Source organism: Mandrillus leucophaeus, unplaced genomic scaffold, assembly GCF_000951045.1.
Source record: "Mandrillus leucophaeus isolate KB7577 unplaced genomic scaffold, Mleu.le_1.0 Scaffold145, whole genome shotgun sequence".
Classification (NCBI taxonomy): Eukaryota; Metazoa; Chordata; class Mammalia; order Primates; family Cercopithecidae; genus Mandrillus; species Mandrillus leucophaeus.
The window spans coordinates 945,075-969,174 of NW_012101421.1; the positions used below are offsets into that span (position 1 = coordinate 945,075).

The 24,100-nt window shown below is 36.2% G+C and overlaps 1 protein-coding gene across 1 annotated transcript in view; it reads right to left on the bottom strand.

The window, feature by feature from the left end:
• Positions 1 to 2,545: 2,545 nt before the first annotated feature.
• TRAPPC8 (trafficking protein particle complex 8) overlaps positions 2,546 to 24,100 on the bottom strand; it is a 135,675-nt gene continuing 114,120 nt past the window's right edge. Inside the window, exons 25-29 of the mRNA XM_011974378.1 lie at positions 22,775 to 22,948; positions 19,937 to 20,038; positions 12,725 to 12,870; positions 5,432 to 5,521; positions 2,546 to 4,320 (exon numbers count right to left, since the gene is read on the bottom strand). Coding sequence (XP_011829768.1) covers positions 4,086 to 4,320; positions 5,432 to 5,521; positions 12,725 to 12,870; positions 19,937 to 20,038; positions 22,775 to 22,948 — 747 coding nt within the window. The 3' untranslated portion in view covers positions 2,546 to 4,085. The remainder of the gene's footprint in view (positions 4,321 to 5,431; positions 5,522 to 12,724; positions 12,871 to 19,936; positions 20,039 to 22,774; positions 22,949 to 24,100) is intronic.

Below are 24,100 nucleotides of genomic sequence, written 5' to 3' on the forward strand. Positions count from 1 at the left end.
GTCTTCTTGAGTCTGTGACTGGTGCTGGAGTTTTGGGTCCATGGATAAAACGTGTCTCCTTTGTCTCTAATAGAGAGGGAAAAGAACTGGAATTGGAAGGACAGGGAGACTGAAGGGTAGCGAGAGAGGAAGATTGAAGGGTAGCAAGAGAGGCTGGAGAAGAGGTGAAAAGACCGCTTACCCGATTTGAAATTGGTGAGACGTTCCTTGGGCTGGTTGGTCTGAGGACTCGAGGTTGTAGATGGATCTCCTCACAGAGTGAGGGAGAGGACAGGGGACTGGTGTCCCAGAGAAGTCCGGGTCTTTGGCACCAAATGTCATGTGCGTCCATGTGAAGAGACCACCAAACAGGCTTTGTGTGAGGAACAAGGCTGTTTATTTCACCTGGGCGCAGGTGGGCTGAGTCCGAAAAGAGAGTCAGTAAAGGTAGATAGGGGTGGGGCTGTTTTATAGGATTTGGGTGGGTAGTGGAAAATTACAGTCAAAGGCGATGTTCTCTGGCAGGCAGGGGCGGGGGTCACAAGGTGCTCAGTCAGGGAGCTTCTGAGCCAGCAGAAGGAATTTCACAAGGTAATGTCATCGGTTAAGGCAGGAACCGGCCATTTTCACTTCTTTTGTGATTCTTCAGTTGCTTCAGGCCATCTGGATGTATATATGCAGGTCACAGGGGATATTATGGCTTAGCTTGGGCTCAGAGGCCTGACAATGTTTGCCTCTTGGGCTCATTCAAATTCCAAAGAGAATCATTTACAGGTTACTGCCTCCAGGTTCATTCACCTCCACTAACAATCATTTACTACTCCTCAAAATTGCCACACCTCAAGTCTCCCTTTCCCCTATGAAGTGTATAGTAGCATCTGGACCTCACTGGGTTACTGGGAAATCATTCTCATGTGACTCCCCTGTGCTTAAGCAGGTTAAATAAGTTTCACATGCCTTTTTCTATATCCGCTTATTGTCAGTTTATTTTCAGTGAACCTTTTGAACGCAGAGGGGAAGCTTTCCCTTGGTCCCTACATCTCGGTGCCCACAACAGACCCAGTTTATCCCATTGTCCCCATAATTGTAATTGTTAATAGTGCCCTCCTTCATTCTCAAAATGTCTCATTTGGGATGAAAACTTATGTGGTCATCCTATCTATAACTCTCATCTACCTATACCTAGTAGGGACTGCATGTATCTGCCCAAAAGAACCTAATAATTGTGAATGGCAAAATAGGCCAACCAACACCAAAACCTTTGTAAGAGTTCATAGTTCTGATCAATAGCCAAGAAATAATAAAATTGATAGGCAAGCTGAGATTGTCAACCCCAGCCTTATTAAATGTTTAACCTAACTGAACAAATGAGCTACCAGAAACTCAATATTTCAATATCCTTGAAGTAGAAAATTACTCTTTGAACAAATCAATATCTTAGGGGCATGTGTTTAAAACACTGGCCTAGCTACCTAGAACTTTTAAAGATTAACATTTCCATGATGTGCCTGACAATTCAATCGACGTTATAAAGTGCTTCTCAGGCTTCCTGGGACAATGTTTTCCAAAGTGTACCATGCAGATCCTTTCTTCAGAACTGGGGCTTGTTAAAATCCAGACTTGAAAACAAAAGGAAATTCACAACAAAAACAAAGTTTCATCCCCAAACCAGACCAACAAAATTGGGTTAAGGAGGTAGAACCTCTGTTATTACACTTTTAGTAATGCCCTAATGATTATGCGCCTACATTTTGAGAACCACTGCTCTACTGGGTTCTAAAAGCTGGAAGATTCCATAAGATTCCTTAGTTCTTGGCCAACTGCAATGTAGACGTCAGAATATTTCTCATGGTCTACGCCCAGAGGTACGCTGATGAATGTTTATCAAATTATTCTCCAGGGGGAAAAAAAAAATCTTTTAAACTGCGTTTGTGTAAAGTTTGTATAGCACACACTTTACAAGTAACAATAAAATATGCAATACTCTATCGTAAATTCCAAAAAGTCAATTGATTCTCAGGGTAGTTTGATTTTTGCTGAGCTCTTGTATAGAAAACAAACCTATGTTGCAACTGATAAGCAAGAATAATTTTAGTATGAATGCTGGTTGATATTTTTGTTTCTATTAAGGAGGAAGAGGAAGTGAGAAAACACATGTTGGATCTTCACTAGTTCATCAGTGATATAGGCAACTTCTTTGTTGAACTGGGTTAACAGTTGAAAAGTGTTAACACTTTTCAGATACTGCAGGAATATTTTCCTAAACTATTTGTGCTACTCCTAATAGCTACAAATACGCAACACTTTTAAATTTAATACGCATCACTAACATTTTCTCCAACACTTTCTTAGGTCTAGCATAGACAACAAAAATAAATCAAGCCCTGGTGTATAGTATTTGCCGATTTTCCTGAGGTAAACATTCCACTACCATTGATTTCAAGCTACCAGCAAGTCACTGAATGCAGGGTTGGCAAGAGATGAGCAGAAACACACCATTACATATTTCCAGGATACAGATGCACTAGAAATAATCTTGAGTAATATTTACAAGGTAATTTTGAGTGCTTTATTACCTTTATTTTTAATATATTCAGTTGTAGGTTTATGTAGTTTAATTTTTTTATTAGTGTCTAACAATCTGTTCAATTTAATATTCAGCTGAGTGGTTTAAATGAGATACCACTGTGATTATGCCTCCTTCTCATTCTTGTTATTTCCTTTGCTCCTCAGACTTTTTTATAAGCCCATGGCCCTAAACTCTCAAGAAGGAAATGAGTGTCCTTAGAATGTGACCTTCCTCTCCACCTTGTCCCACACCTGCTAAGACACAGAGTGGAAGGAGCTGAGAAGCCAGAGACCCACTTGAGATCGAGAAGCATAAGCAGCAGTTGCAGAGAGGCACACAGACTAACCACCCCTCTCTCAAGAAGAGTTGTTTCAAGTACAAGTTTGGAATCTTCCGTCTGAAAACGGGGTCTTTTGATCTCTCCCCACTTTGGTGCAGTATGCTCTGATTAGTGCCGGGATTGAGATGGAACAAACCATGGTAGCTGTCAATGGCACAAGGACCCCATCTGCTCCAGACTTGGCTGACCCTGGCTCTTGTACTCCCTGCCACCCACTCCTACACTCTGTCTTCCCTCCTTCTCCAATTACAAGAGAGCTTCATTTGAAACACCTTTGCTCCCATTTCTTTATCTGCAGCAGGGCTGAACTGAACTTTCCTATGTCCAAATGCCCATTCTCTGAATAGTTATTTTGAAACCAGACTTTCTAATCAACAGATACTCTATACAGTGAATAGCATGTCTTTATTCTATTTACAGTACATTTGTTATAAATATAATACATTTTTGAAAAGCTTATTTTTAATTAACTTGAGATTTATATTTTAAACAGATCAACTCAATTGTTAACGTTATATAATAAAGAATATGATAATTTTAATGACAAAAATTGTATTGTGAAATAGTACACTCTACTGAGATGAATGAGGGGGGAAAAAAGTCAAAACTCCTTTCAAAACTATATTCAAAGCATCAGAAAAAAATTTTTTTTCTTTTTACAAAGTTATATATAAGCCATAGGGACCACCAGATACTGAAATATGAAGACTCTATGACCAAAGTTCAAAACTGATTTTAAGGAACTGTGTGAAGCAAGACAGGAAAATTTGTATTTAACACTCTATAGAACTTCACAGTAAAGCTGGAATTTAGAGACTAATGGCTTAACAGGAGTACTGCCAACGCCTTTCCTTTCTCAGAATCATCTCCTAATATTCATATGCCATTGACAAGTTGTAACAGCAGACTTAGACTTTGTGTTTTCTTAAGATGGGGCTTAATAAGGTGCACAGATATGTTGAAATCCTGTATTATGAGCATGTAAATTATTCTCAGGGTTTAAAGAAATACAGAAAAAGAATATAAGTATTCTCAGTCCAACGTGCTTTGCATCATAAACAAAATGACAAGTCAAAGTATTTTGCAGGGATAAGATATCAATCAACCTCCATAACAAGTTAGGTATATCAAATACTGCTGTAAAGCCCATCCAGCACAAACTGATTATCGTGGATTTCAGTACAAATGTCCAAGTTGTCACACATTATTGATGATGATCAGGGCAGGCATGGAATTCTGCTGACTTGTTTCAAACACTGTAACTTGGTCCGATAACTTGGCAAATACCCTAGGAGTTCCAAGGTTATAAACACCTGTATGAACAAAGCACGCTTTCAGCTGCAGACTATGAATCTCCTGGCTTTTAAGTTGAAGTTTATATTGTGTTTGTCCAAGCCACGTGAATGACGCATGGATTTCCAGTGCTTCTGGACTAAGGGAGAAGGAAAATGATAAGTTGCAGGATTTTTTCTTTATAATTTTTTTCCCCAAAGTCACATTAACATATCCCTTTCAGCCGGGCACGGTGGCTCACGCCTATGATCCCAGCGCTTTGGGAGGCCGAGGCAGGTGGATCACCTGAGGTTAGGAGTTCAAGACCAGTCTACCAACATAATGAAGCCCCATCTCTACTAAAAATACAAAATTAGCCGGGTATGGTGGTACATGCTCATAATCCCAGCCACTCAGGAGGCTGAGGCAGGAGAATCGCTTGAACCTGGGAGGTAGAGGTTGCAGTGAGCTGAGATTGCGTCACTCCACTCTAGCCCATGACAGAGCAAGACTCCATCTCAAGAAAAAAACAAACATACATATGCCTTTCATCCAACAATTCTATTTCTAAAAATTATTTTATGAAGCCAATTGTTTATTAATAATAGCAACATCATTACTGTAACAGCTAACATTTATTATTAATAGTTACTATTTTCTAGGCACAATGCTAAGAGTGGATTATTTCATTTAATGCCCATAAGAGTATATTAGAACTTGGTTTCAAATCTAAGCTTTTAAACCCTTAGTTAGCCATATATAAATGTGTGTACGTGAATGCTTATAATATTGAAACTGTTTATAATATTGAAAAATGGAAAACAATCCAGTACCCCCCAATAAAGTATTGTTAATAAATTTATGATACACAAAATCATATATATAGGTGTGTGTTTGGATTTCAGAGAACTGTCTCAGATCCTGTTTGGGGTGTTATACAAAAATGTTAAGTGTATGCTTCATAGTATTTTTCCAAAAATTCAAAAATTTCTGAATTCCCAAAAGCATTTGGCTCTAGGAGTATGTGATGTGGGATTGTGGAAATGAATTTTTTTTAAGTACTATTTTATAATCAAGAAAAAAAATCTTTAATATTTAAGACCTCTGTAACACATCTGTAAGCCTTCTGTATTACCAAACAAAAAACCAGGACATGCTTTAGTAACTTTCTTATCCATGAAATTATTTGCATAATTTCAAAATATTAAATTGCTCCCAAATCACTTTGAACCTTAAACTACAAAATAACCTTGCACTAAACAAATCTTTACCTTGTTGTTTTATGCCGAAGATCAACTATGACATCTACATCAGCCTTAGAACAATTGGAAAGCAAAAGGGTGACTGGTACTAAACAAAGGCTATGGAAGAAAAATAAAAAAGTTATATACTTTTTTCTTCTTAAAAGCAATTTTCCTGAAAATAACACTTAAGAATATGTAACAGAGCATAAGCTCCTTAAAAACAACCAGATTCAAGAAGGAAAGAGATCAAGTTCCAAAATCACTCAAGACAAATTGTTTTGTAAATAAAAAATATATTAATACAATGACAATACTAAATATCAGAATATATACATTCATAGAACTATTTTATTTTCATTTATTACAGTTAATCTAAAAAAAACTAAGATGTTTCTAGATATTTCACAAAATTAAAAACAAAATTTCAACTTAAATCAATGCAGAAAAAGTAAACCATGAAAATGCCAACAACTAATACTGTTATCTTTGTGCTTATTAAAAATTACTTAATTCTGAGAACTTGGCCTAGACTGACATTTGTTTTTCTATCAAATTTGCAAAACATCATGTTCTGAAGAACATGAGAATGATTTCTATATAGTTGTGAGGAAATCCCTTTAGAGTGGATTCATTTTGCTCAGGTAGCCTACTTTCTGATACCATGTTATAATTAATAAATTACTAAAGCGTAGGAAAAAAGACAGGCAGTGATAGAAGAGGACATGTGAATACAGTAGTACAGATTTCAAATCAAGAATGCAAGAAATGAACATAATATATGTACAAATGAAGCACGGTTATATACTATTATAGACATTTTACTCTATAAACACAAAGATAGTAAAGAAGAAAAAACAGTAACCGTGTAAGTTCATACACATTAACTTTTAAATTCTGCTCAGATAATGTGTTTTACACTTTCAGAAATTTTATATCTTCTTACTGAGAAATACTTTTTAAACAATACTGCAAACTGCAAACATCAGGTTTCCCTAAGCAAAAACTAAGATGATTTAAAAACCATACCAGGTTGTACTGATGCTATGCCCTAACCTCCCCCCCCAAACTTCTCATGTAGCAAGAAGGGCAACAGAGATTACTGGGTAGGTGTCCAGTCAGTCAGAAGCATCTCATTAAATTAAATTCCAATTGCGCAATTTGTAGCCCAAAGTAAATATTCAGGAACTTATGCTATTCTGTTCCCATTTGATCCTCAAATGTCAAATTCTTTGTACCTTATCCAAATGCTTCTAGTAGAGGAAGAAATGTGAACATCTGGATATCTCCTGGTCCAAAGTGAAACTCATCATCTTCATTCCAGTGAAGAGTACCCCCATCTACCCCAGCAAACTGTAAGTATCATACTGACTCCTCCTAACACTCACTAACCTCCACTCCCAATGTTCTTCACAAATTCCTGCCAATTCTCTCACCTACACATCTCTGGAACTTGGTTACTTCACTGTATCTCATTTTCCTTACAAGTTCAAGTCTTATGTCTCATTTTACTGCAAGAGCCTCTTAATTAGCACCACAATGCAATCTATTCTTTAACCATGTTTCTCACACTTGACCATGCACCAGAAATACCTGGCAAGCTTGTTAAAAAAAAAAAAAAAAAAAAAAAAAAAAACCTGCTGGGCCTACTCTCAGAGATTCTAATTCCATAGGTCTGGGGTGTGGCCCCAAAAATTGCATTTCTAGGCTGGGCACAGTGGCTCACACTTGTAATCCCAGCATTTTGGGAGGCTGAGGTGGGCGGATTATGAGGTCAGGAGATCAAGACAAACGTGGCTAACGGTGAAACCCTGTCTCTACTAAAAATACAAAAATTAGCCGGGCGTGGTGGCAGGTGCCTGTAGTCCCAGCTACTTAGGAGGCTGAGGCAGGAGAATGATGTGAACCCAGGAGGCGGAGTTTGTAGTGAGCCGAGATGGCGCCACTGCACTCCAGCCTGGGCGACAGAGCGAGACTCCGTCTCAAAAGAAAAAAAAAGAAAAAGAAAAAAGAAATTGCATTTCTGAGTTCCCAGATGATACTAATGCTCCTGGTCTGGGACCACATTTTGGTGGTGGCGGTGGTGGTTTATTTATTTATTCTTTGAGATGCAGTTTTGCTCTTGTCACCCAAGCTGGAGTGCAATGGCACAATATTGGCTCACTGCACCCTCCGCTTCCCAGGTTCAAACTATTCTGCCTCAGCCTCCCAAGTAGCTGGGATTGCAGGTGCTCGCCACCACACCCAGCTAATTTTTTAATTCTTTAATAGAGAGGGGTTTCACCATGTTGACTAGGCTAGTCTTGAACTCCTGACCTCAGGTGATCTGCCTGCCTTGGCCTCCCAAAGTGCTGGGATTACAGGTGTGGGCCACCGGGCCTGGCCTTGGGACCACATTTTGAAAACTGCTTTACACAGTAGTTTTTCTAAAATGCTAACCTAATGAACCACAAACAGGGCTGAGAAATCAAAGTTCTGACAACTATTCTCCCACCGCTGCACCCAATGAAAAAGCTGGGCCCTAGAGTCAGACTGCTACCTGCACCTCAGTTTTCTCAACTGTAAACTGCAAAGAATAATAATTGATTCTACCTCTTGGGTTTGTTGTGGTGATTAGGTAAGACAAAACATGTTAAGTGCTGAGAATAGTGACTAGCACATGTTCAAAAGCTCCAGAAACATTATTTAATATAACAACTCATGCTCATGGCAGCTAAACCCAGTATGATTTTATCTTTGTTATCTCCTGTCACCTATTCTTTATTCTACTCTCATACCTCTACTGCTCTGTGTCCCACTACCATGACCAAACCTCCTACTGTCCCATTTCCTCACATTTCTACTTGTTTTCTGAAACCCCCATTAAATTAAGAATGCTTCCCTATATCCTCCATGTCTTCTCTTTGTGTTTCTACATCTGTCTTTAACTGTATCATCCTCTCAACAAAAGATGCTGTATTTCTTCCAACATCTTCCATATCTCGGGGTGACTGATGTAGTTCTTAATGATTTCTTCCTACTACCTCTCCTGTAAAGATGCCTCCACTCTTTCATCATAAACGACCTTAAAGTTTGTATTCTTTTTTCTGTTCTCATTCCAATAAACTAACACAGTGAGACAGCGAGAATTCTTTGGGGAAGGGGGAGGAAATGGAATTTTTGAAATATTTGAGGTAAAGATGAAGCATGTGTAGTTTGAACATCTCCTTCACTTCCCATTTGTGAATTCACCTGCTGTATTGGTCAAGCAGAGGCATACACCTAGTAAGACACTATTCTCTGGCTACCTCTTTTGTACCATCTATTGGCATAATTTTAAAAGTGTCAGGGAAGTTTGTTTTCTTCCTTCAACTCCAAGTCTTGTCATCATTTTGGACAACTTCACTGTGTAGGTAGATGACTTATTCAATACCTTCCCAAATCCTGGACCTACCATCTCCACAATCTTCAGTACTATTCAAAACTCAGCCACACAACTTCCATGACCAAACCAGGAAATTTTTCCCTATCACATTAGACAACTATCCCTAACATAATACTCGGTCACCCCACTCTGACCACCATCTCCCATCTCTCTAGCTTTCTCAATTATACTCTCTCATCTGTTTTTGAGTTTTACACGGACACCCAATCACTTGATCCTTCATTTCAATGGTTCTCAACCTTGGTTACTGTGGTAACTGTGAGTACTACTTAGCAGTTATTCACACCCACTGTGGGACTGTGAATCATCCTTGTTGATTATGGAAGTGAGGCTATTTGGCCAATGAAATATTAGTATCTTTTGATGCAAGCAAAAGTCTTAAATGTGCTTTTGCAATTTGGCTCATTTTTAATACTCCGGAGCCATGCCACCAGAACATACTCCAGGTAGCAGTTGCTCCTTTGAACTGGGCCCAAAATATATGTGGCACTGACGTGAACCCAAGTTTCTTCAGGTGCCAAATCCAAACAGCACACAGACCAAAGCAGAGTTACAGCCAAATTATCAACCAGCAGACCCATGAGTATGGAAATAAATGCTTTGTTATAAGCTACTGATTTCTGAAATGGTTTGTTATGAAGCATTATTGTGGCAACAATGACTAATAGAGATGGACATAGGTATGATCTGAAGACATTTTAAAACTAGAGATGCCTGAACCCTGCTTCCAGAGAATCTGACTGAATCAATCAGCCTGAGCATTGGAAATTTCAGAAATTCCCAAGTGATTCTAATGTGCAGCCAAGGAGAAAACCGCCACATTTTATCCTTGAACCTGCCTTGTTTTTACATACTTCCATGCAGAGTTTTGATTTTGGAATGCTTCATTTAACCTACTCTTCTACTTTAGTTTGATCAAAACTTTCCTGTTTCACATAGATTCTATAGGGTTTTTTAACCCCAGTAGAATGATGTAGAGAACTCCTAAACATACTAGCCTGTAAATGTAGCAAAGGTTTTAAACACTAAGGTTAAAAAGAAGCACCAAGGGTATTCAGAAAGTACATGAAGCAGGACAGGTTTAATAAACAGAGCTGAAGTAGAAGACTGGGTTAAAATGAATCAGGGAATCAAAATTGCTCATAGAAGTGTATGAGATTCAATAAGGATAAAATATAAACATTTTTATTTTCACTTATGGTTGCACATTAGGATTACCTGGAGAACTTAAGAAAAATCCAGATGCCAAGCCCTACTCTGGGCCAATCAAATTGGAACCTCTGGGGGTAGGACTGAATGAAGCACCCTTCAGTTTTTGTTTTGTTTTGTTTTGTTTTTTCATGTGGAGACACAGTCTTGCTCTGTTGCCAAGACTGGAGTGCAGTGGCACGATCTTGGCTCACTGCAAGCTCTGCCTTCTGGGTTCACATCATTCTCCTGCCTCAGCCTCCTGAGTAGCTGGGACTACAGCTGCCTGCCACCACACCCGGCTAACTTTTTTGTATTTTTAGTAGAGACAGGGTTTCACTGTGTTAGCCAGGATGGTCTCCATCTCCTGACCTCGTGATCCACCCGCCCTGGCCTCCCAAAGTGCTGGGATTACAGGCATGAGCCACCGCACCCGGCCCATCCTTCAGTATTTCTTACATTTTCCCAGGTGAACCCTGCACACATCTGTATCGGAGAAAGGAAAAAAGAATGAGTAGTGGGTGGGCAACATTAAGATCACGACAAAGACTTAAGACCACACGTATTTAAAAAATAACTTAGGATAAAATTTTTTAAAGATCCAACAAGAGTAAGTGCTGATGAAGGTATCAAGCAGAAGGAATTCGCATATGCTGCTATTGGGATATGCAAATTAGTGAAACCACTTTGGAAAAGTTCCTATGTAAAAAAAAAAGGCAAGCACAGATGTACAAGGAAAGGTGCAGAAGAATTATTCACAGCAGAATTCAAAATAGTTCAAACCAGAAACTATTCTATGGCTGAGCGTGGTGGCTCGTGCCTGTGATCCCAGCACTTTGGGAGGCCGAGGCAGGCAGATTGCTTGAGCCCAGGAATTCGAGACCAGCCTGGCCAACATGGTGAAACTCCATCTCTACTAAAAATAGCAAAGTTGGCTGAGCTGCTGGTGCACGGTGCACACCTGTAATCCCAGTTTCTCAAAGGCTGAGGCATGAGAATCACTTGAACCTGGGAGGCAGAGTCTGCAGTGTGAGCCAAGATCGTACCACTGCACTCCAGCCTGGGCAACAGACTGTGACTCTGTCTCAGAAAAATTTTAAAAAAAGAAAAAGAAGAAGAAGAAAAAAGAAAATATTTTAAAAGTCCATTAACACTTAAGTAGATAAACTAATTCTGGTATATCCAAATATATTCATACGCAATGAAAATCAATTCTACAGGTTCATGCAATGGCTGACTCTTACTAATATAGTATTAAATGAAAGAAGCTAGACATACGAATATACTCTGTATAATTCTACTTGCATAGAGATTATAGAGGTAATTATTTACGTGTTAGCTTTGTAAAAAAAAAAAAAAAAAAAAATTCACTTAAAAAAAATAAAAAAGAGAGACAGGGTCTTGCTGTTCTGCCCAGGCTAGAGTGCAGTGGTGCAAACACAGCTGACTGTAGCCTCAAACTAATGGGCTCAAGTGATCCTCCTGCCCCAGCCTCCCAAGTAGCTGGAACTACAGGTGTGTACTACCATGCCCAGCTCTAAGTTACTTTTTAAAATATTTTTCCTCTTAAAGTCACTGTCAAGGTCTTAATTTTGCTCAGTACTCCTTCTGTGCATCCTCAGCTAGCATCTTCTCAGTAGCTATCCTAAAATTTTACTTTTTTCAAATTCTCTACTCTTTACACTTATCTCCTAGATTAATTAGCTAACCTTGCTCTTATAACTACCCCCTAAAATGGAGGCACTCCATAATGTGTAAGAAGGTCCCTTCTTTAGTGCAAAGCAAATCCTGTAATTCTTCAGTGCATGTATCTTTCCATCTACTAAGGATTTTGTTACTTTCCCTGTATCTCATCATTTTCTTCAAGACCACAAACATACCTATATCTTACCTAGTAAGAACAGATACTCCCTGATCCCTTTTCATAGCCCAGTTTCTTGAAAGGATGGTCAACACAGTATCTTTACTTTCTTACCTCCTATTCGCTTCTCAACCTATGATGTCATGCTTCTATCCCCTATACAGTGGCATTCTTCTCAAAAATCATGAATGATCTCCTTACTGTCAGATCCAATGACCTTTTGGCCCATTTACTATTTGACCTTTCTGTAGCATCTTAAACTATTAACCACTTCTGCTGAACTAGTCTCACTCAACCTTTGAGATAGTTTTTTATTGGTCTTTTCTTCCTAATTTTTTAATTGGTCCTTTTCTTCAGTCTTCTTCACAGGCTTCTTTTTCCTTAGCTTCTTTCTCAGATGTCACTGTTCCACAGGTCACCACTCTCTTTCTGTTCTATTCCATCCTATCCCCATCCTCATCCAGGGTGACTTCACCAAAATTCATACCTTCAATTATTAGATTGTTTCTAATAGGCTTCCCATCTTTTCTTATATGTGCAAAACTGGCAACCTTTTGAAATGTTGCCTGATTCAGGACTTCTTATTTTTAGAATTTTAGAGGTTTATATATTCAAGCTATTTACCAAAATTACAAATATATCACATTTGCCATGAAGTTTAGTACTTAATAAATCTTAAATAACTGATATTGTCTGTACTTGAACTGTTTAGTTCAAGTTTCTATAGACTCAAAAACATTCTAAATTTCCTCTTCAATATTTGGGTTAATGTCACTGCCAAAATAAAGAAAGAAACAAATACATGTGCCAATGTGTTGCAGAAAATTTTTAACAAAAATAAAGCTCAAACCTTTTTTGATGAAATGGATGATTAAATGATTCTGGGTAATGAAGACTCGTTTTAATGAGACTAGAAAGCTGCTCTACTGATGGTCTTGAGGAAACTGTAGTGTTTTCTGGCCTGAAAAATTTCAATAGTTCCATTTCTGGTGGTTCCTGAGAAAAGAAAGAAAAAACATATGACACTAAGAACACTGCCTTGTTTAAAAAAAAAAAAAAAGCAAGCATAGTGTATACATACAAAAGTTAAAATCGGCAGAGATAATGTAATGCATGAACAGTACTTTTTCTGCTGTTAAGCAAATAGCTGCTATCATTTGCAGTATAATCTAGGATAAAAAAAAATCAGTATCTGGAATCATTTATTCATTCCTCACTTATTACATGTTGGAGTTAGACTTGAATCTCAGTAGCTTTACATATTAGCTCTGTGATCTTGGATAAGTTACTTAATACTTTAATAATTAATTTCTTCATATGTAAAAAGAAGTTCATGACAATAATAACTTCAAAGGTTATTGTGATTCTCATATGATAATACTGCACAGGACTTAGAACTGCAGACATTCCATAGCATAGCACCTGTTTTAATAGCTGAAAATCTAAAACTGTCTTAATATTTCATTCTGAAAATATCCTGCTGCATTGTATAGATTATAGTGCTTCAACTATAGTAGCTGAAGGTTAAAATGCATGTGAAAAGTATTAACATAGCATTTGTCAGGCACATTATGACTATTTCAACAAATAATCATTATCATCTAATGAAAACAGAGGTCAGGAAGGGTGACTCACACCTGTAATCCCAGCACTTCGGGAGGCTGAGGCAGGCAGATCACCTGAGGCCAGGAGTTGGAGACTAGCCTGGCCAACATGGTGAAACCCCATCTACTAAAACTATATAAATTAGCCAGGTGTGGTGGCACACACCTTTAATCCTAGCTACTCAGGAGGCTGAGGCAGGAGAATCACTTGAACCAGAGGTGGAGGTTGCAGTGAGCTAAAATTGCACCACTGCACTCCAACCTGGGCAACAGAGTGAGGCTCTGTGTCAAAATAAATAGAAAGACAGAAGGAGGGAGGGAGGCAGGGAGTTGGGGAGGGTGAGAGAGAGAGAGAAAGATGAAAGTGGAGAAACATCCCATTTCTACTATTATTTTATTTCTTGGTTAATTTTTTTTTCTCTATTTTCCCAAACCCCCCAGAATAATATTTGATTTATAATTTTCTGATAGCCAAGTTTGATTTTGATCTATACCAGCAATTGGCAAACTACAGTCCATGGGCTAAATCTAGCCTGCGTCCTGTTTTTGTAAAGTTTTATTGAAACGCAGCCACATCCATTTGTTAACATACTGTCCATAGCTGCTTTTTGACTTCAATGACAGAAATGAGTGATTATGACATAGTCAATCTGGTGAGCAAAGCCTAAAATACTTCCTGGCCTTTTTCAGAATAAGTTTGCTGACCCCTTATCTACACAGTTGCAAAAGCAAGAGCTAACTTTGCTGGAAATAAAATAAAAGCTGGCACTGGTTCCAAATTCATCCCATTAACAAGTAACAAATTAACCATATTATATTCAAGTAACACCCTGGGGCTACTGGTTAAAAAAAAAAAAAAAAAAAAGACAAATTTTACAAAACCCAAACAAAAAAAGATTATAACCTAGTCACTGGTAATAGACAAGCATATAATCATATGGCCAGAAATTTCATTTCTAGAAATCTGTCCCACAAAATATGTAAAAAGCAAAATATTTGAAACTGGTATGATATACAAATATATGAAAATTGACCAAAAATATATAGTAGTCAAAGTTTAACAGCATGTTACAAATACATATATTCCAATACTTAATATTTGCATAAGCATGGAACATTTCTGGAATAGAAAAGGAACTTGACCATGGGTAACTTCAAAAAGTGGCCCTGAGGAGAGAAAAGCAAAGCAGAATTCGCTTTCTCATTTGTATATTTGATTTTTTGTCTTAAATTTTTTATCTTTCCAATTGACAGTTTGTGGATATTTTACTTTTTTGGAATAAAAATTACTACTTTTATAATAAAAATCTTTAAAAATCAGATAAACCAGAGTATATGAAAGAGAATAGAAGTGTGATTAAGGGGAAACCAGAGATAGAAACTATCCGATACAATGTAATAGCCTTCACATGTGGGATGTAGGTGGAAGTATTTTTATGCTTAAAAAGAGGAAAATTAATTCAGAAATGTTAAAAAAAAATTGAAGATCTTTTTTAAGTGGCAGAGATTATATACAAATACAGTTCTATTTTGAACTACTGTGCTATACGGCTTTGGCAATTAAATTTTCCTTTTGCTAATCATATGACTTAAAATTACAATTTTATATGCCTTCTGTAGCCTAAACAGAGGAGTCAGATCATGAGGACTTCTACCTACACCTCACAGGGTTGGAATTTTAAGTACTGATGTGAACCAACACTTGACAAATACCAAATACCTAATTAATGGTATCTATTATTGTTATTTACCTATGTGGATTACTTTATCCCCCAGTATCTGATAATTTTCTCTAGCTGAATGCTTTTAAAATTTATTTTAAAAAATAAACTATCTCAGACTTGTTTTCTTTAAGAGACAGGGTCTTGCTATGTTGCCCAAGATGGTCTTGAACTCCTGGCCTCAAGCAATCCTCCCACCTCAGTCTCCTTTGCAGCTGGGACTAAAGGCATGTACCACCACACTCAGCTTCTTTCAGACTTTAAGGAAATTTAGATTGGCCAATCAGAGATTTAAATACAAGACTAGTATACTCTCGGTACACAAGCATCTTGATGTGTGTATGGGATAGTTGCCAGCTTTTCACAGGACTCAAAACATAACACTTATATTGGTGATTTTATTTTGGTCCAAGGTCTGTCATTTGGCCGTACAGACTCAGGTATTTAATCCCACTATTTTCTCAGAGTTAAGTAATGGTGAGATGTTAATCACTACAACACAGTTAATGTGGATGAATGCCAATGTATAGTGATAAATATAACTTGCTATCAACTGAACAATGAGCACAGGCTTTCTGTTGGTAGAATACTCAGGAATCAAAGTTTCAGAACACTGATTACGAAGCACGAAATCAGACAAGGGATATTAGTGAGATAACACAAATGATGACTGGCATCAGGCTGATCACCTGCACAATGAAGATATAACTACAGAGACAACAAATACTAATGTGGGTAAGCAGAACCTACTTATCCCATGACAATGGTTGGATGAATATTGGCAATGTCTTTTTTTAATTCTGTAATTTTACAACTGACCGACTCCCCTACTGATGGACAGTTTCTTTCTTTACTTATACAGATGAGCAGCCCAAATCCAAAGATCCAAAATCTGAAACACTCTGAAATCGGAAATGCTGCAAAATCCAAAAAATTTTGAGTGCTGACATGACACTCACAGGAAATGCTCTTTAGAGTATTTTGGATTTCAGATTTTCAGACTAGGGATGCTCACCTAGCAGGTATATGATGCAAATATTCCAAAATCCAAAACACTTTGGGTCCCAAGCATTTCAGAGAAGGGATACTCAATCTCTTCTTATTTTCTCTCAGGCTGAATTCAGTTTGTGTATGACTAGGAATGCTTTTTCAAATCTTGCATATTTCTGCAATTTTTGCAAAATTTATGCAATTTCAAATTTTGCATATTTCTGATCCATTACATAGTTGTTGTTTTTTATGTGAATAAATCACTTTATGAAAAGAAAAAGACCTAAAAGTGCAATATATTTTCAATGCAAAAAAAATTAATGTACAAAATTGTAAGATAAAAAGTAGAAAGACTTTCCTTTTATAAATTCTTAAGGAAAAATGTTTCTAAAACACTTTAAACTTACGGGTTGTATATTAATCTGCAATACAACCCATTTAGCAGGCTCTTAAATATTTAAAGATAACAAAAGGGAAATTATAATTCCTTTATTTTTATAATTATAACAACCACTCAATGAAACCTGTAGTTTATTAAACAATATCACCTCTTCTGTCTTTTTTCTTTTTTGGTTAAAATTTTACCATTCATTAAGTGAGCTGAATGAATATTTACATGAACTTAATATGTAATAAATGCATAACATAAGCACACATATAAGTTCTGGAAATAGAATATGTGCTAAATAAAACAGATTTTGTTGTTGCATTGGTAAAATAATTTTGTGCATAGTATTCCCTATATTTATCCTTTATAAGGCACAACAAAAATTAAAAGACATGCTGATTACAGAACTGCAATGTTGAAAGTTGCAATCTTAAAGCTTACTGTGTACTATCTATTTGTGTGCAAACTATTAGTATGACAGAGCCACTCATATCTGGTTAAAATATTTTTGGTTTCTTAATGCAGTGGAATGAATTTGGTAACTCAGCTTTCTTTATTTGTTCATTTAATAATTACCAAGTACTTATTATGTGGTAGCACTATCCCAAGAGGTTGTAGTAAAATAGTAAATAAAGCAAACAAATTCAACCTCAATAAGTAAGTCTACCTGAGGGATGGATGGAACAATGTGAAAACTGATAAATTACACATCCTCAATCAACAGATTTCTATTTTCTCTCAGACAATTTTAAAACTGACAATTATTATGAAATATTATAGCTGTACTTATTTCACAGAGTCTCATTTGTAAAATGGGGGTAATTCTACCTGCCTTGCTTACAGAGTATGAGGACCAAAGGAGAATAAAAGCCACTTTGTAACCTGTAAGAAACACAAATTCAGTATGCTCTCAATCAGTTCGGGTACATATCCTTACTTTCCAGTATCATAAAATCTTCTGGCTCATCTTGCATTTTCTCTGCTCCAGCCCTAGAATCAAGGATTTTTCCAAGGAACTCTGGTTCCTTTTATTGGAGAATAGTCAGTAAGTTTTAAGATGAAATTTTTGCTGCAAATAAAAAAAACTACAAGTATACCAAACAATATGGGTAAACTTCACCAACACAGAAGTTGAATAAAAGAAGCTAAGGTATATATTGTATGACTATTTACATAAATTCAAAAGAAGTAGCTTTGCTTTTGAATTATAAGTCAGAAAGAAATGACTAGAAGTTTGGTCTGGAAGAGAAAGATTTCTGATTGGAATGGAACAAATGCAGAACTTCTGGGGTGCTGGTTAGGTTCTAGTTCTTGATCTGGGTCCTCGTTTGGAGCGTTCTTCAGTTTACGAAAATCCAATAAGCTATTTACTTTTCTGTACTTATGTTACATTTCAGTAAAAAGTTCAAAAATGTATTATTTATGTATTCAAGTCACCAAAAAAATACAAGCTTTTTATTTGAGATTTCTAAATTATACTGAATACATTTCTATATACCACCTGTCAGGAGGAAAACACATGAACAATGGCCTTAAAAGAATACCTGCAACCTTGCAGTGAGCCGAGATTGTGCCACTGCACTCCAGCCTGGTGACAGAGCGAGACTCTGTCTCCAAAAAAAGAAAGAAAGAAAGAAACCAGACATTTATACCACCACAAATTATCTCCGCACAAATTACTTATTATTATGAAAGGAAAAACAGTAACTTGACTGTGAAGACACATGGCACCACCTTAAATGATCCAATACTGATCATGAGACAAATTAACATCATGCGCTTTCTTACGCAACACATCACTTAGTATAAACTTAATCTAATCATGAGGAGACACGAGAAAAACCCAAAGAAGTATACTCTAGAAAATAACTGGCCCAAGCTCTTCAAAAATGTCAATGTCATAATCAACAAATAAAGGCTAAGAAACTGTTTCAGATTAAAGGAGACTAAAGAGATATAACGACTGAATGCAAAGCATGATCCTAAACTAGATCTTGCATAGAAAAGAGCAAATAGTCACATGGATGGAATTAAAACCTTTGATGGCATTTGAATATGGATTATATATAAGAGTACTGCATCGATGTTAAACTTCCTGAATGTGGTAATGTTGTAGATTTTTTTTTTTTTAATGTAAGAGATTTGTCTGTCTTGTCTTTCTTCTTAGGAATACTCAATGAAGCATTATATCCAGGGACAGAGTGACAGGATGTCTGCAACTTACCTGAGAGTAATTAAGAATGATTAAGGGAAAAAAATTAATACATATGTAAATAACAACAAAGCAATTAATGCAAAATGTCAGCCACTAGTAACCTGAATGAAACTTATTTATAAGTGAGTCTTTTACGCTATTCTTGAAAGTTTTCTGTAAGTCTGAAAATTATTTCAAAATAAAAAGTTATCAGAACTAATGGTAGGGGTTGCCTTCAGGTCCATGGTGAAATAAAAATAATAATAATAATAATGGAGGTGGAGCCTTGAAAATTAAGATCTGTTATTTAAAAGCAAAATACAGGGCCACTGTTTGAATTACTAGACTAAATGTGCTTATATTTCATTCATATTTACTATGAAAATTTTTCGGTAACATTAAGTATTATTTTAGGAAAAGTAAGAAAGCATATTCAATGCTATCAGCAGCTGCTACACAACTCCAGGGGCCACCTTTTACATATTACAGTATATCCTTGGAGCTCTGCAATGATATCCTGTTATAACAAATAAGAAAATAAAGAGATACAGTTTCTCTACTCTTAAGCAAATCAGTTCTTTTCATACCTATGAATTCCGGATTCAATATGGAATGTATCTGAGGAAACCCCAAAAATCATAGCTGCATCTTAATACTATGATAAAGGTGCTGATGAATTTTAAAATCAATTTATGTTCACTTTTAATCATTCTTCTGTCACCAACACCCAATCCAAATACCAATATAAAAACCTGAACATGGTGGTGCATGGTAGCTCACGCCTATAATCCCAGCACTTTGGGAGGCCAACACAGGAGGATCGCTTGAGCCCAGGAGTTCGAGACCAGCCTGGGCAACATGGTGAAACTGCATTTCTACAAAAAAAAACAAAAATTAGCCAGGTGTGGTGGCACACACCTGTAGTCTCAGCTACTCAAGAGGCTGAGGCCAGAGGATCACCTGAGCCTGGGGAGGTCAAGGCTGCAGTGAGCCATGATTGTGCCACTGCACACCAGCCTGGGTGACCAAGTGAGATCTGGTCTCAAAAAAAAAAAAAAAACCTGAAAAAACCAGACCCCTTCAAAAACACAAAAGCCAACCAACCAACCAACCAACCAAACCCTACAAGTTAACCAGAAAACGGCAAAGCAAACTATGTTATCACCTGTTTCTGAGGATATGAAAAGGCTTCTTTTCCTATAGTGCGAAGAATAACATGATGTTGACCTTCCAAAATAAGCTGTTTACTATCTTCCACAACGTATGCCTAAAAAATGCAAAGCACAAAAATGTTACCTGCTTGACAGTAACCTCTAAAGTAACCAACCCAATATTTGATGGAAAGTGGAAATATTATGGCCAATATCTATCAATTATTGACACTCCTGGCAATGTCACCATTTCTATTTTTAGTTATTCATTCAATCAATAAAGTATCCAAAAAAACAAATCTTTTTGCCTCAATATAACACAGTTGGCCTGGATATTTGAGAGAGATACGTCGCAAAATCCTTTCCAACATTCTTTAGAATCCTTAAGAAACTACTTTAAAAGAACCATGCCATAACACAAGCTTTTTTCTTTATTGAACTACCAATATACAGCCAAAAGGCTTATTCTTACAGTCTAGCTTCTGAAATGTCCTAGGGTTTATCACATAGCTGAGCAAAATCAGTGAGTACAATCATAAATCCTTTAACTGGAAATGTTATGTTTGTAAATATAAATATATATGCTTTAAAAAAGGCTTTTTTCTTCCAATATAGTGAGCTGACTTTATATTAAAATACTTGTTTCAGTTTATAACTCTTCTCTCTCTTGAATTGCTTCGGCGCTGGGGAAAATATAATCTATAAATGGCTTTGATTTACTGTCATTATCACATTATGCAAACACAAAGGCTTAATTCTTTTGACTAGCCCAATATTTTTATTAGGTTCAAAAAACATAAAATTAGTCAAAATGCTATCAAAGTTTCTTATCGTTTACTTTCAATTTCTGTACTTATAATGGACTAGTGAGTTTGCCATCCACAGAACAAACTTTGAGTAGTGCTGCAGTAAGGCATAGGATGGCTCAGGATCTGCTCAGTATCTATATTTGCAAAACCCAGAAAGGCAGGAGAAGTTAAACACCTGATAGGGTAATCTTTACTCAAAAAGGGGTAAGAGTTGACAGATAAGGTTCTGAGACTTGTCAGATGTCTTTTCTGATGATGTTATGGCATTGAGTGACAGTCACCCATAGCCATGGCTAATTCTATAATGCATCCTCCTGCTTGCACAAAACCTTAGATTTTTAAAACTAACCTTTATTTTTGATTAAAATTGTTTAGGAGTTGTATTATGTCCCTTTTTCAACTATTTTTTTCACAAAAATGTTCGAGCTATTGGTTTTCTCCTGAATCATATTTTATTCAAGAGTCCTATGCTTCCTGTGCATCTTACGACTTGAATGACTTTTCAAATTTTCTTTAATCTAATGAATCATTTTTGCATTATCTAGAACTCTAACTAAAACAAACAAAAATCTGCCAGTCACTTTCTCCATTGAGTAAATTATAAACTTATCAAGGTACTAGCCACTACCAAACTTAATAACCCATTATTTAATCTATTCAAACTTCCATTTCCCAGCCAAGGAGCATCACAATCTCAGATAACTTTCTTCTTTATGTGATTAGTGATACTAGCAGTGGGCTTTAGGTTCAGGGCCATTTCTTAAAAGATAACACTTTTCCCCTCATCAAAGAATACCATGCACTTAACAATGAGTACAGAATATATTATACAAAACCTTGTCTCAGAAATATTATGGATTGCTACATGGCATAAACCTGTTGAACGAAGAAGTAAACCAAAGAGCTTTATACACTTATATGATTCTAAAGTTCAGAAGAATTTGATTTCGCCAATAATGTATAACTGATCTTTTTAACATAAAACTTCTTCTATAATCAACAAAAGTACCAATTTATTTAGATTTCATTTGAAACATGCAAAGTCAGCTTGGTTTCAAAAAAAAAGTTTATTTAAAAACATGGTTTAGTTAAAAAAAAAAAAAAGAACACTTTATAAAAACTTCTGAGTCAATTTGAAATACATGTATTGATTACCTAGTATGAACATGTCTTTATGCTGGCTCTTGTATCAAACAACAAAAAATCAAAACCTTGTCACAAAGTTCCAGTGATTATTCTTGGACAAGATCCTTCATTTCACTGCAGAATCATTTTTAAAAATAAGCAGTACATGCATATGATACAAAAGGGTGTAATGTAAGAAATAAGACTCCTCTGCAGTATAGTTTAGCTAACCTTAGGGAATACTAATGTCTAAATAATCTCATTCGGGTCTGCCTTGTGTGAAGTTTATTTGAATCTGATTTTTTTTAATAGGGTAAAATAGTATATTTAAATAATCTGGAAAAAACTGAACACAGACCAATTAGATAATTATTTAAGAATTATTAATTTGGTTGGGAAAGATAATACTGTGCAGTTAAATTAAACAAAAAAGTCTTCATCTGTGAAAAATACATACAGAAGCATTTACAGATGAAATATGTCATTTTAAAAATACTACAGCAAAAAAATTAACAATTTAATAAAAGGGAAGGTAAATGGATTATATGAAATATGAAAAACAAAAAATTAATGGTTTTTGGAGCCAATGTAGTGGATTTCCAGAGGTTCTTGGTGCTATTTTTCCCTCTGTAGAATGGAAATGCCCTGAACAGTTTAATACCATCTGCTTTCAAAGCTTATCATGTCTACAATATTCTCAGTAACACACAGAAATAACAGTAACACAGAAGAATGTTATCTAATTTGAATGAATTCTTTTTTGAGGCCAAAAAAAAAACCTCATGTAATGGTTAGTTTCAATACTGAAACTAGAAAAGATACACATAAAAAATATAAACAGTAATATACGTTTTTTCTTCAGCTTAAGACTCAAGTATCTACAAGTGAGGCTTGCTGAAATAATTTAGTAGCACATACCTTCCATAATATGACAATATTCAAATCCACCTCACTGCATTTTTGAATCAATTTCACAGCATCCTCTGTTGACTGTTTTTCTGTATGCACAGGCAAGTGAGCTTGTGGTTTTTTCAATTCAGAAGATAAACTTCGATAAAAGAAGTCTGCACACGGGCTTGCTGAACTTATTATCTGTTAAAAGAAAACCACTTGTCTTCATAAATGCTTTTAATTATGTTCTGTCAAATTTTATTTTGTATAACTCATAGCTTTAATTAGATATATCCTGTCAAAATTTATATTTCTATAGCCTATATATACCCCAAATACTTATTCAATAATTCTTGTCAATGTAGTTGAATACAGGGAGGCCACTTGAACATTCAAAAGATTTGGTACAAATTACCCTAAATTTTTTTTTTTTTTTTGATACAGGGTCTTACTCTGTCATCCAGGCTGGAGTGCAGTGGTGCGATCTCAGCTCACTGCAACCTCCACCTCCCGGGCCCAAGCAATGTTCCCACCTCAGCCTCCCAAGTAGCTAGGTTACAGGTGCGCACCACCATACCTGCCTAATTTTTGTAAAGACAATGTTTTGCCAGTTTTGCCATTTTACTCAGGGTGGTCTTGAACTACTGAGCTCAAGCATTCCCCTGCCTCGGCCTCCCAAATGCTGGGACTGCGGGCGTGAGACACTGCGCCCAGCTGCAAGTTACCCTGAATCTTAAAGCCATCACCCCAAAATAATTAAGCTACACTCCCGTAACATTAGCTTTGACCTTCCAACTATCTAGGGAGAATGAATGGGTATCACCAAGAAAATGAAATGTTGAAAATCCATATTTTAAAATGACATAAATATTTCTCATTTAAATCCTAGGCAATACACAATGAAGCAGAATGTGAATAGAATTATTGGCATTAACTTGACTTTTATGCTTGAGCAATGAAAGCATGAAATAAGAATTTTAAATGGACTCAATTACAGGATTTCCTTTAATTAATGAATATTGTGCCACATAATAACATCTTTATATTTATGGTTTCCTGTACTACAGGCTCTGTATATATTATGTAGATGTTAAACTTCAAGTTATTAAATAAGTATTAAATATTAATAATTATGTATGTTTTTCTCCTTACAAGTGAACTTATAAAACACTGTCCCCATAGTTTTCTCACTAATCTGTAGTGCTTGACAAGTTCTATTTATTCAACCAGATTCATCAAAATGAAACATGTGTTTGTTTCTGCCTTTGCCAGTGCTCTTACACTAAATTATTTAACAACAAATACAATAAAAATTACAATACAAGAGTCCTGCTGATGTTTCTGGAATTTTAG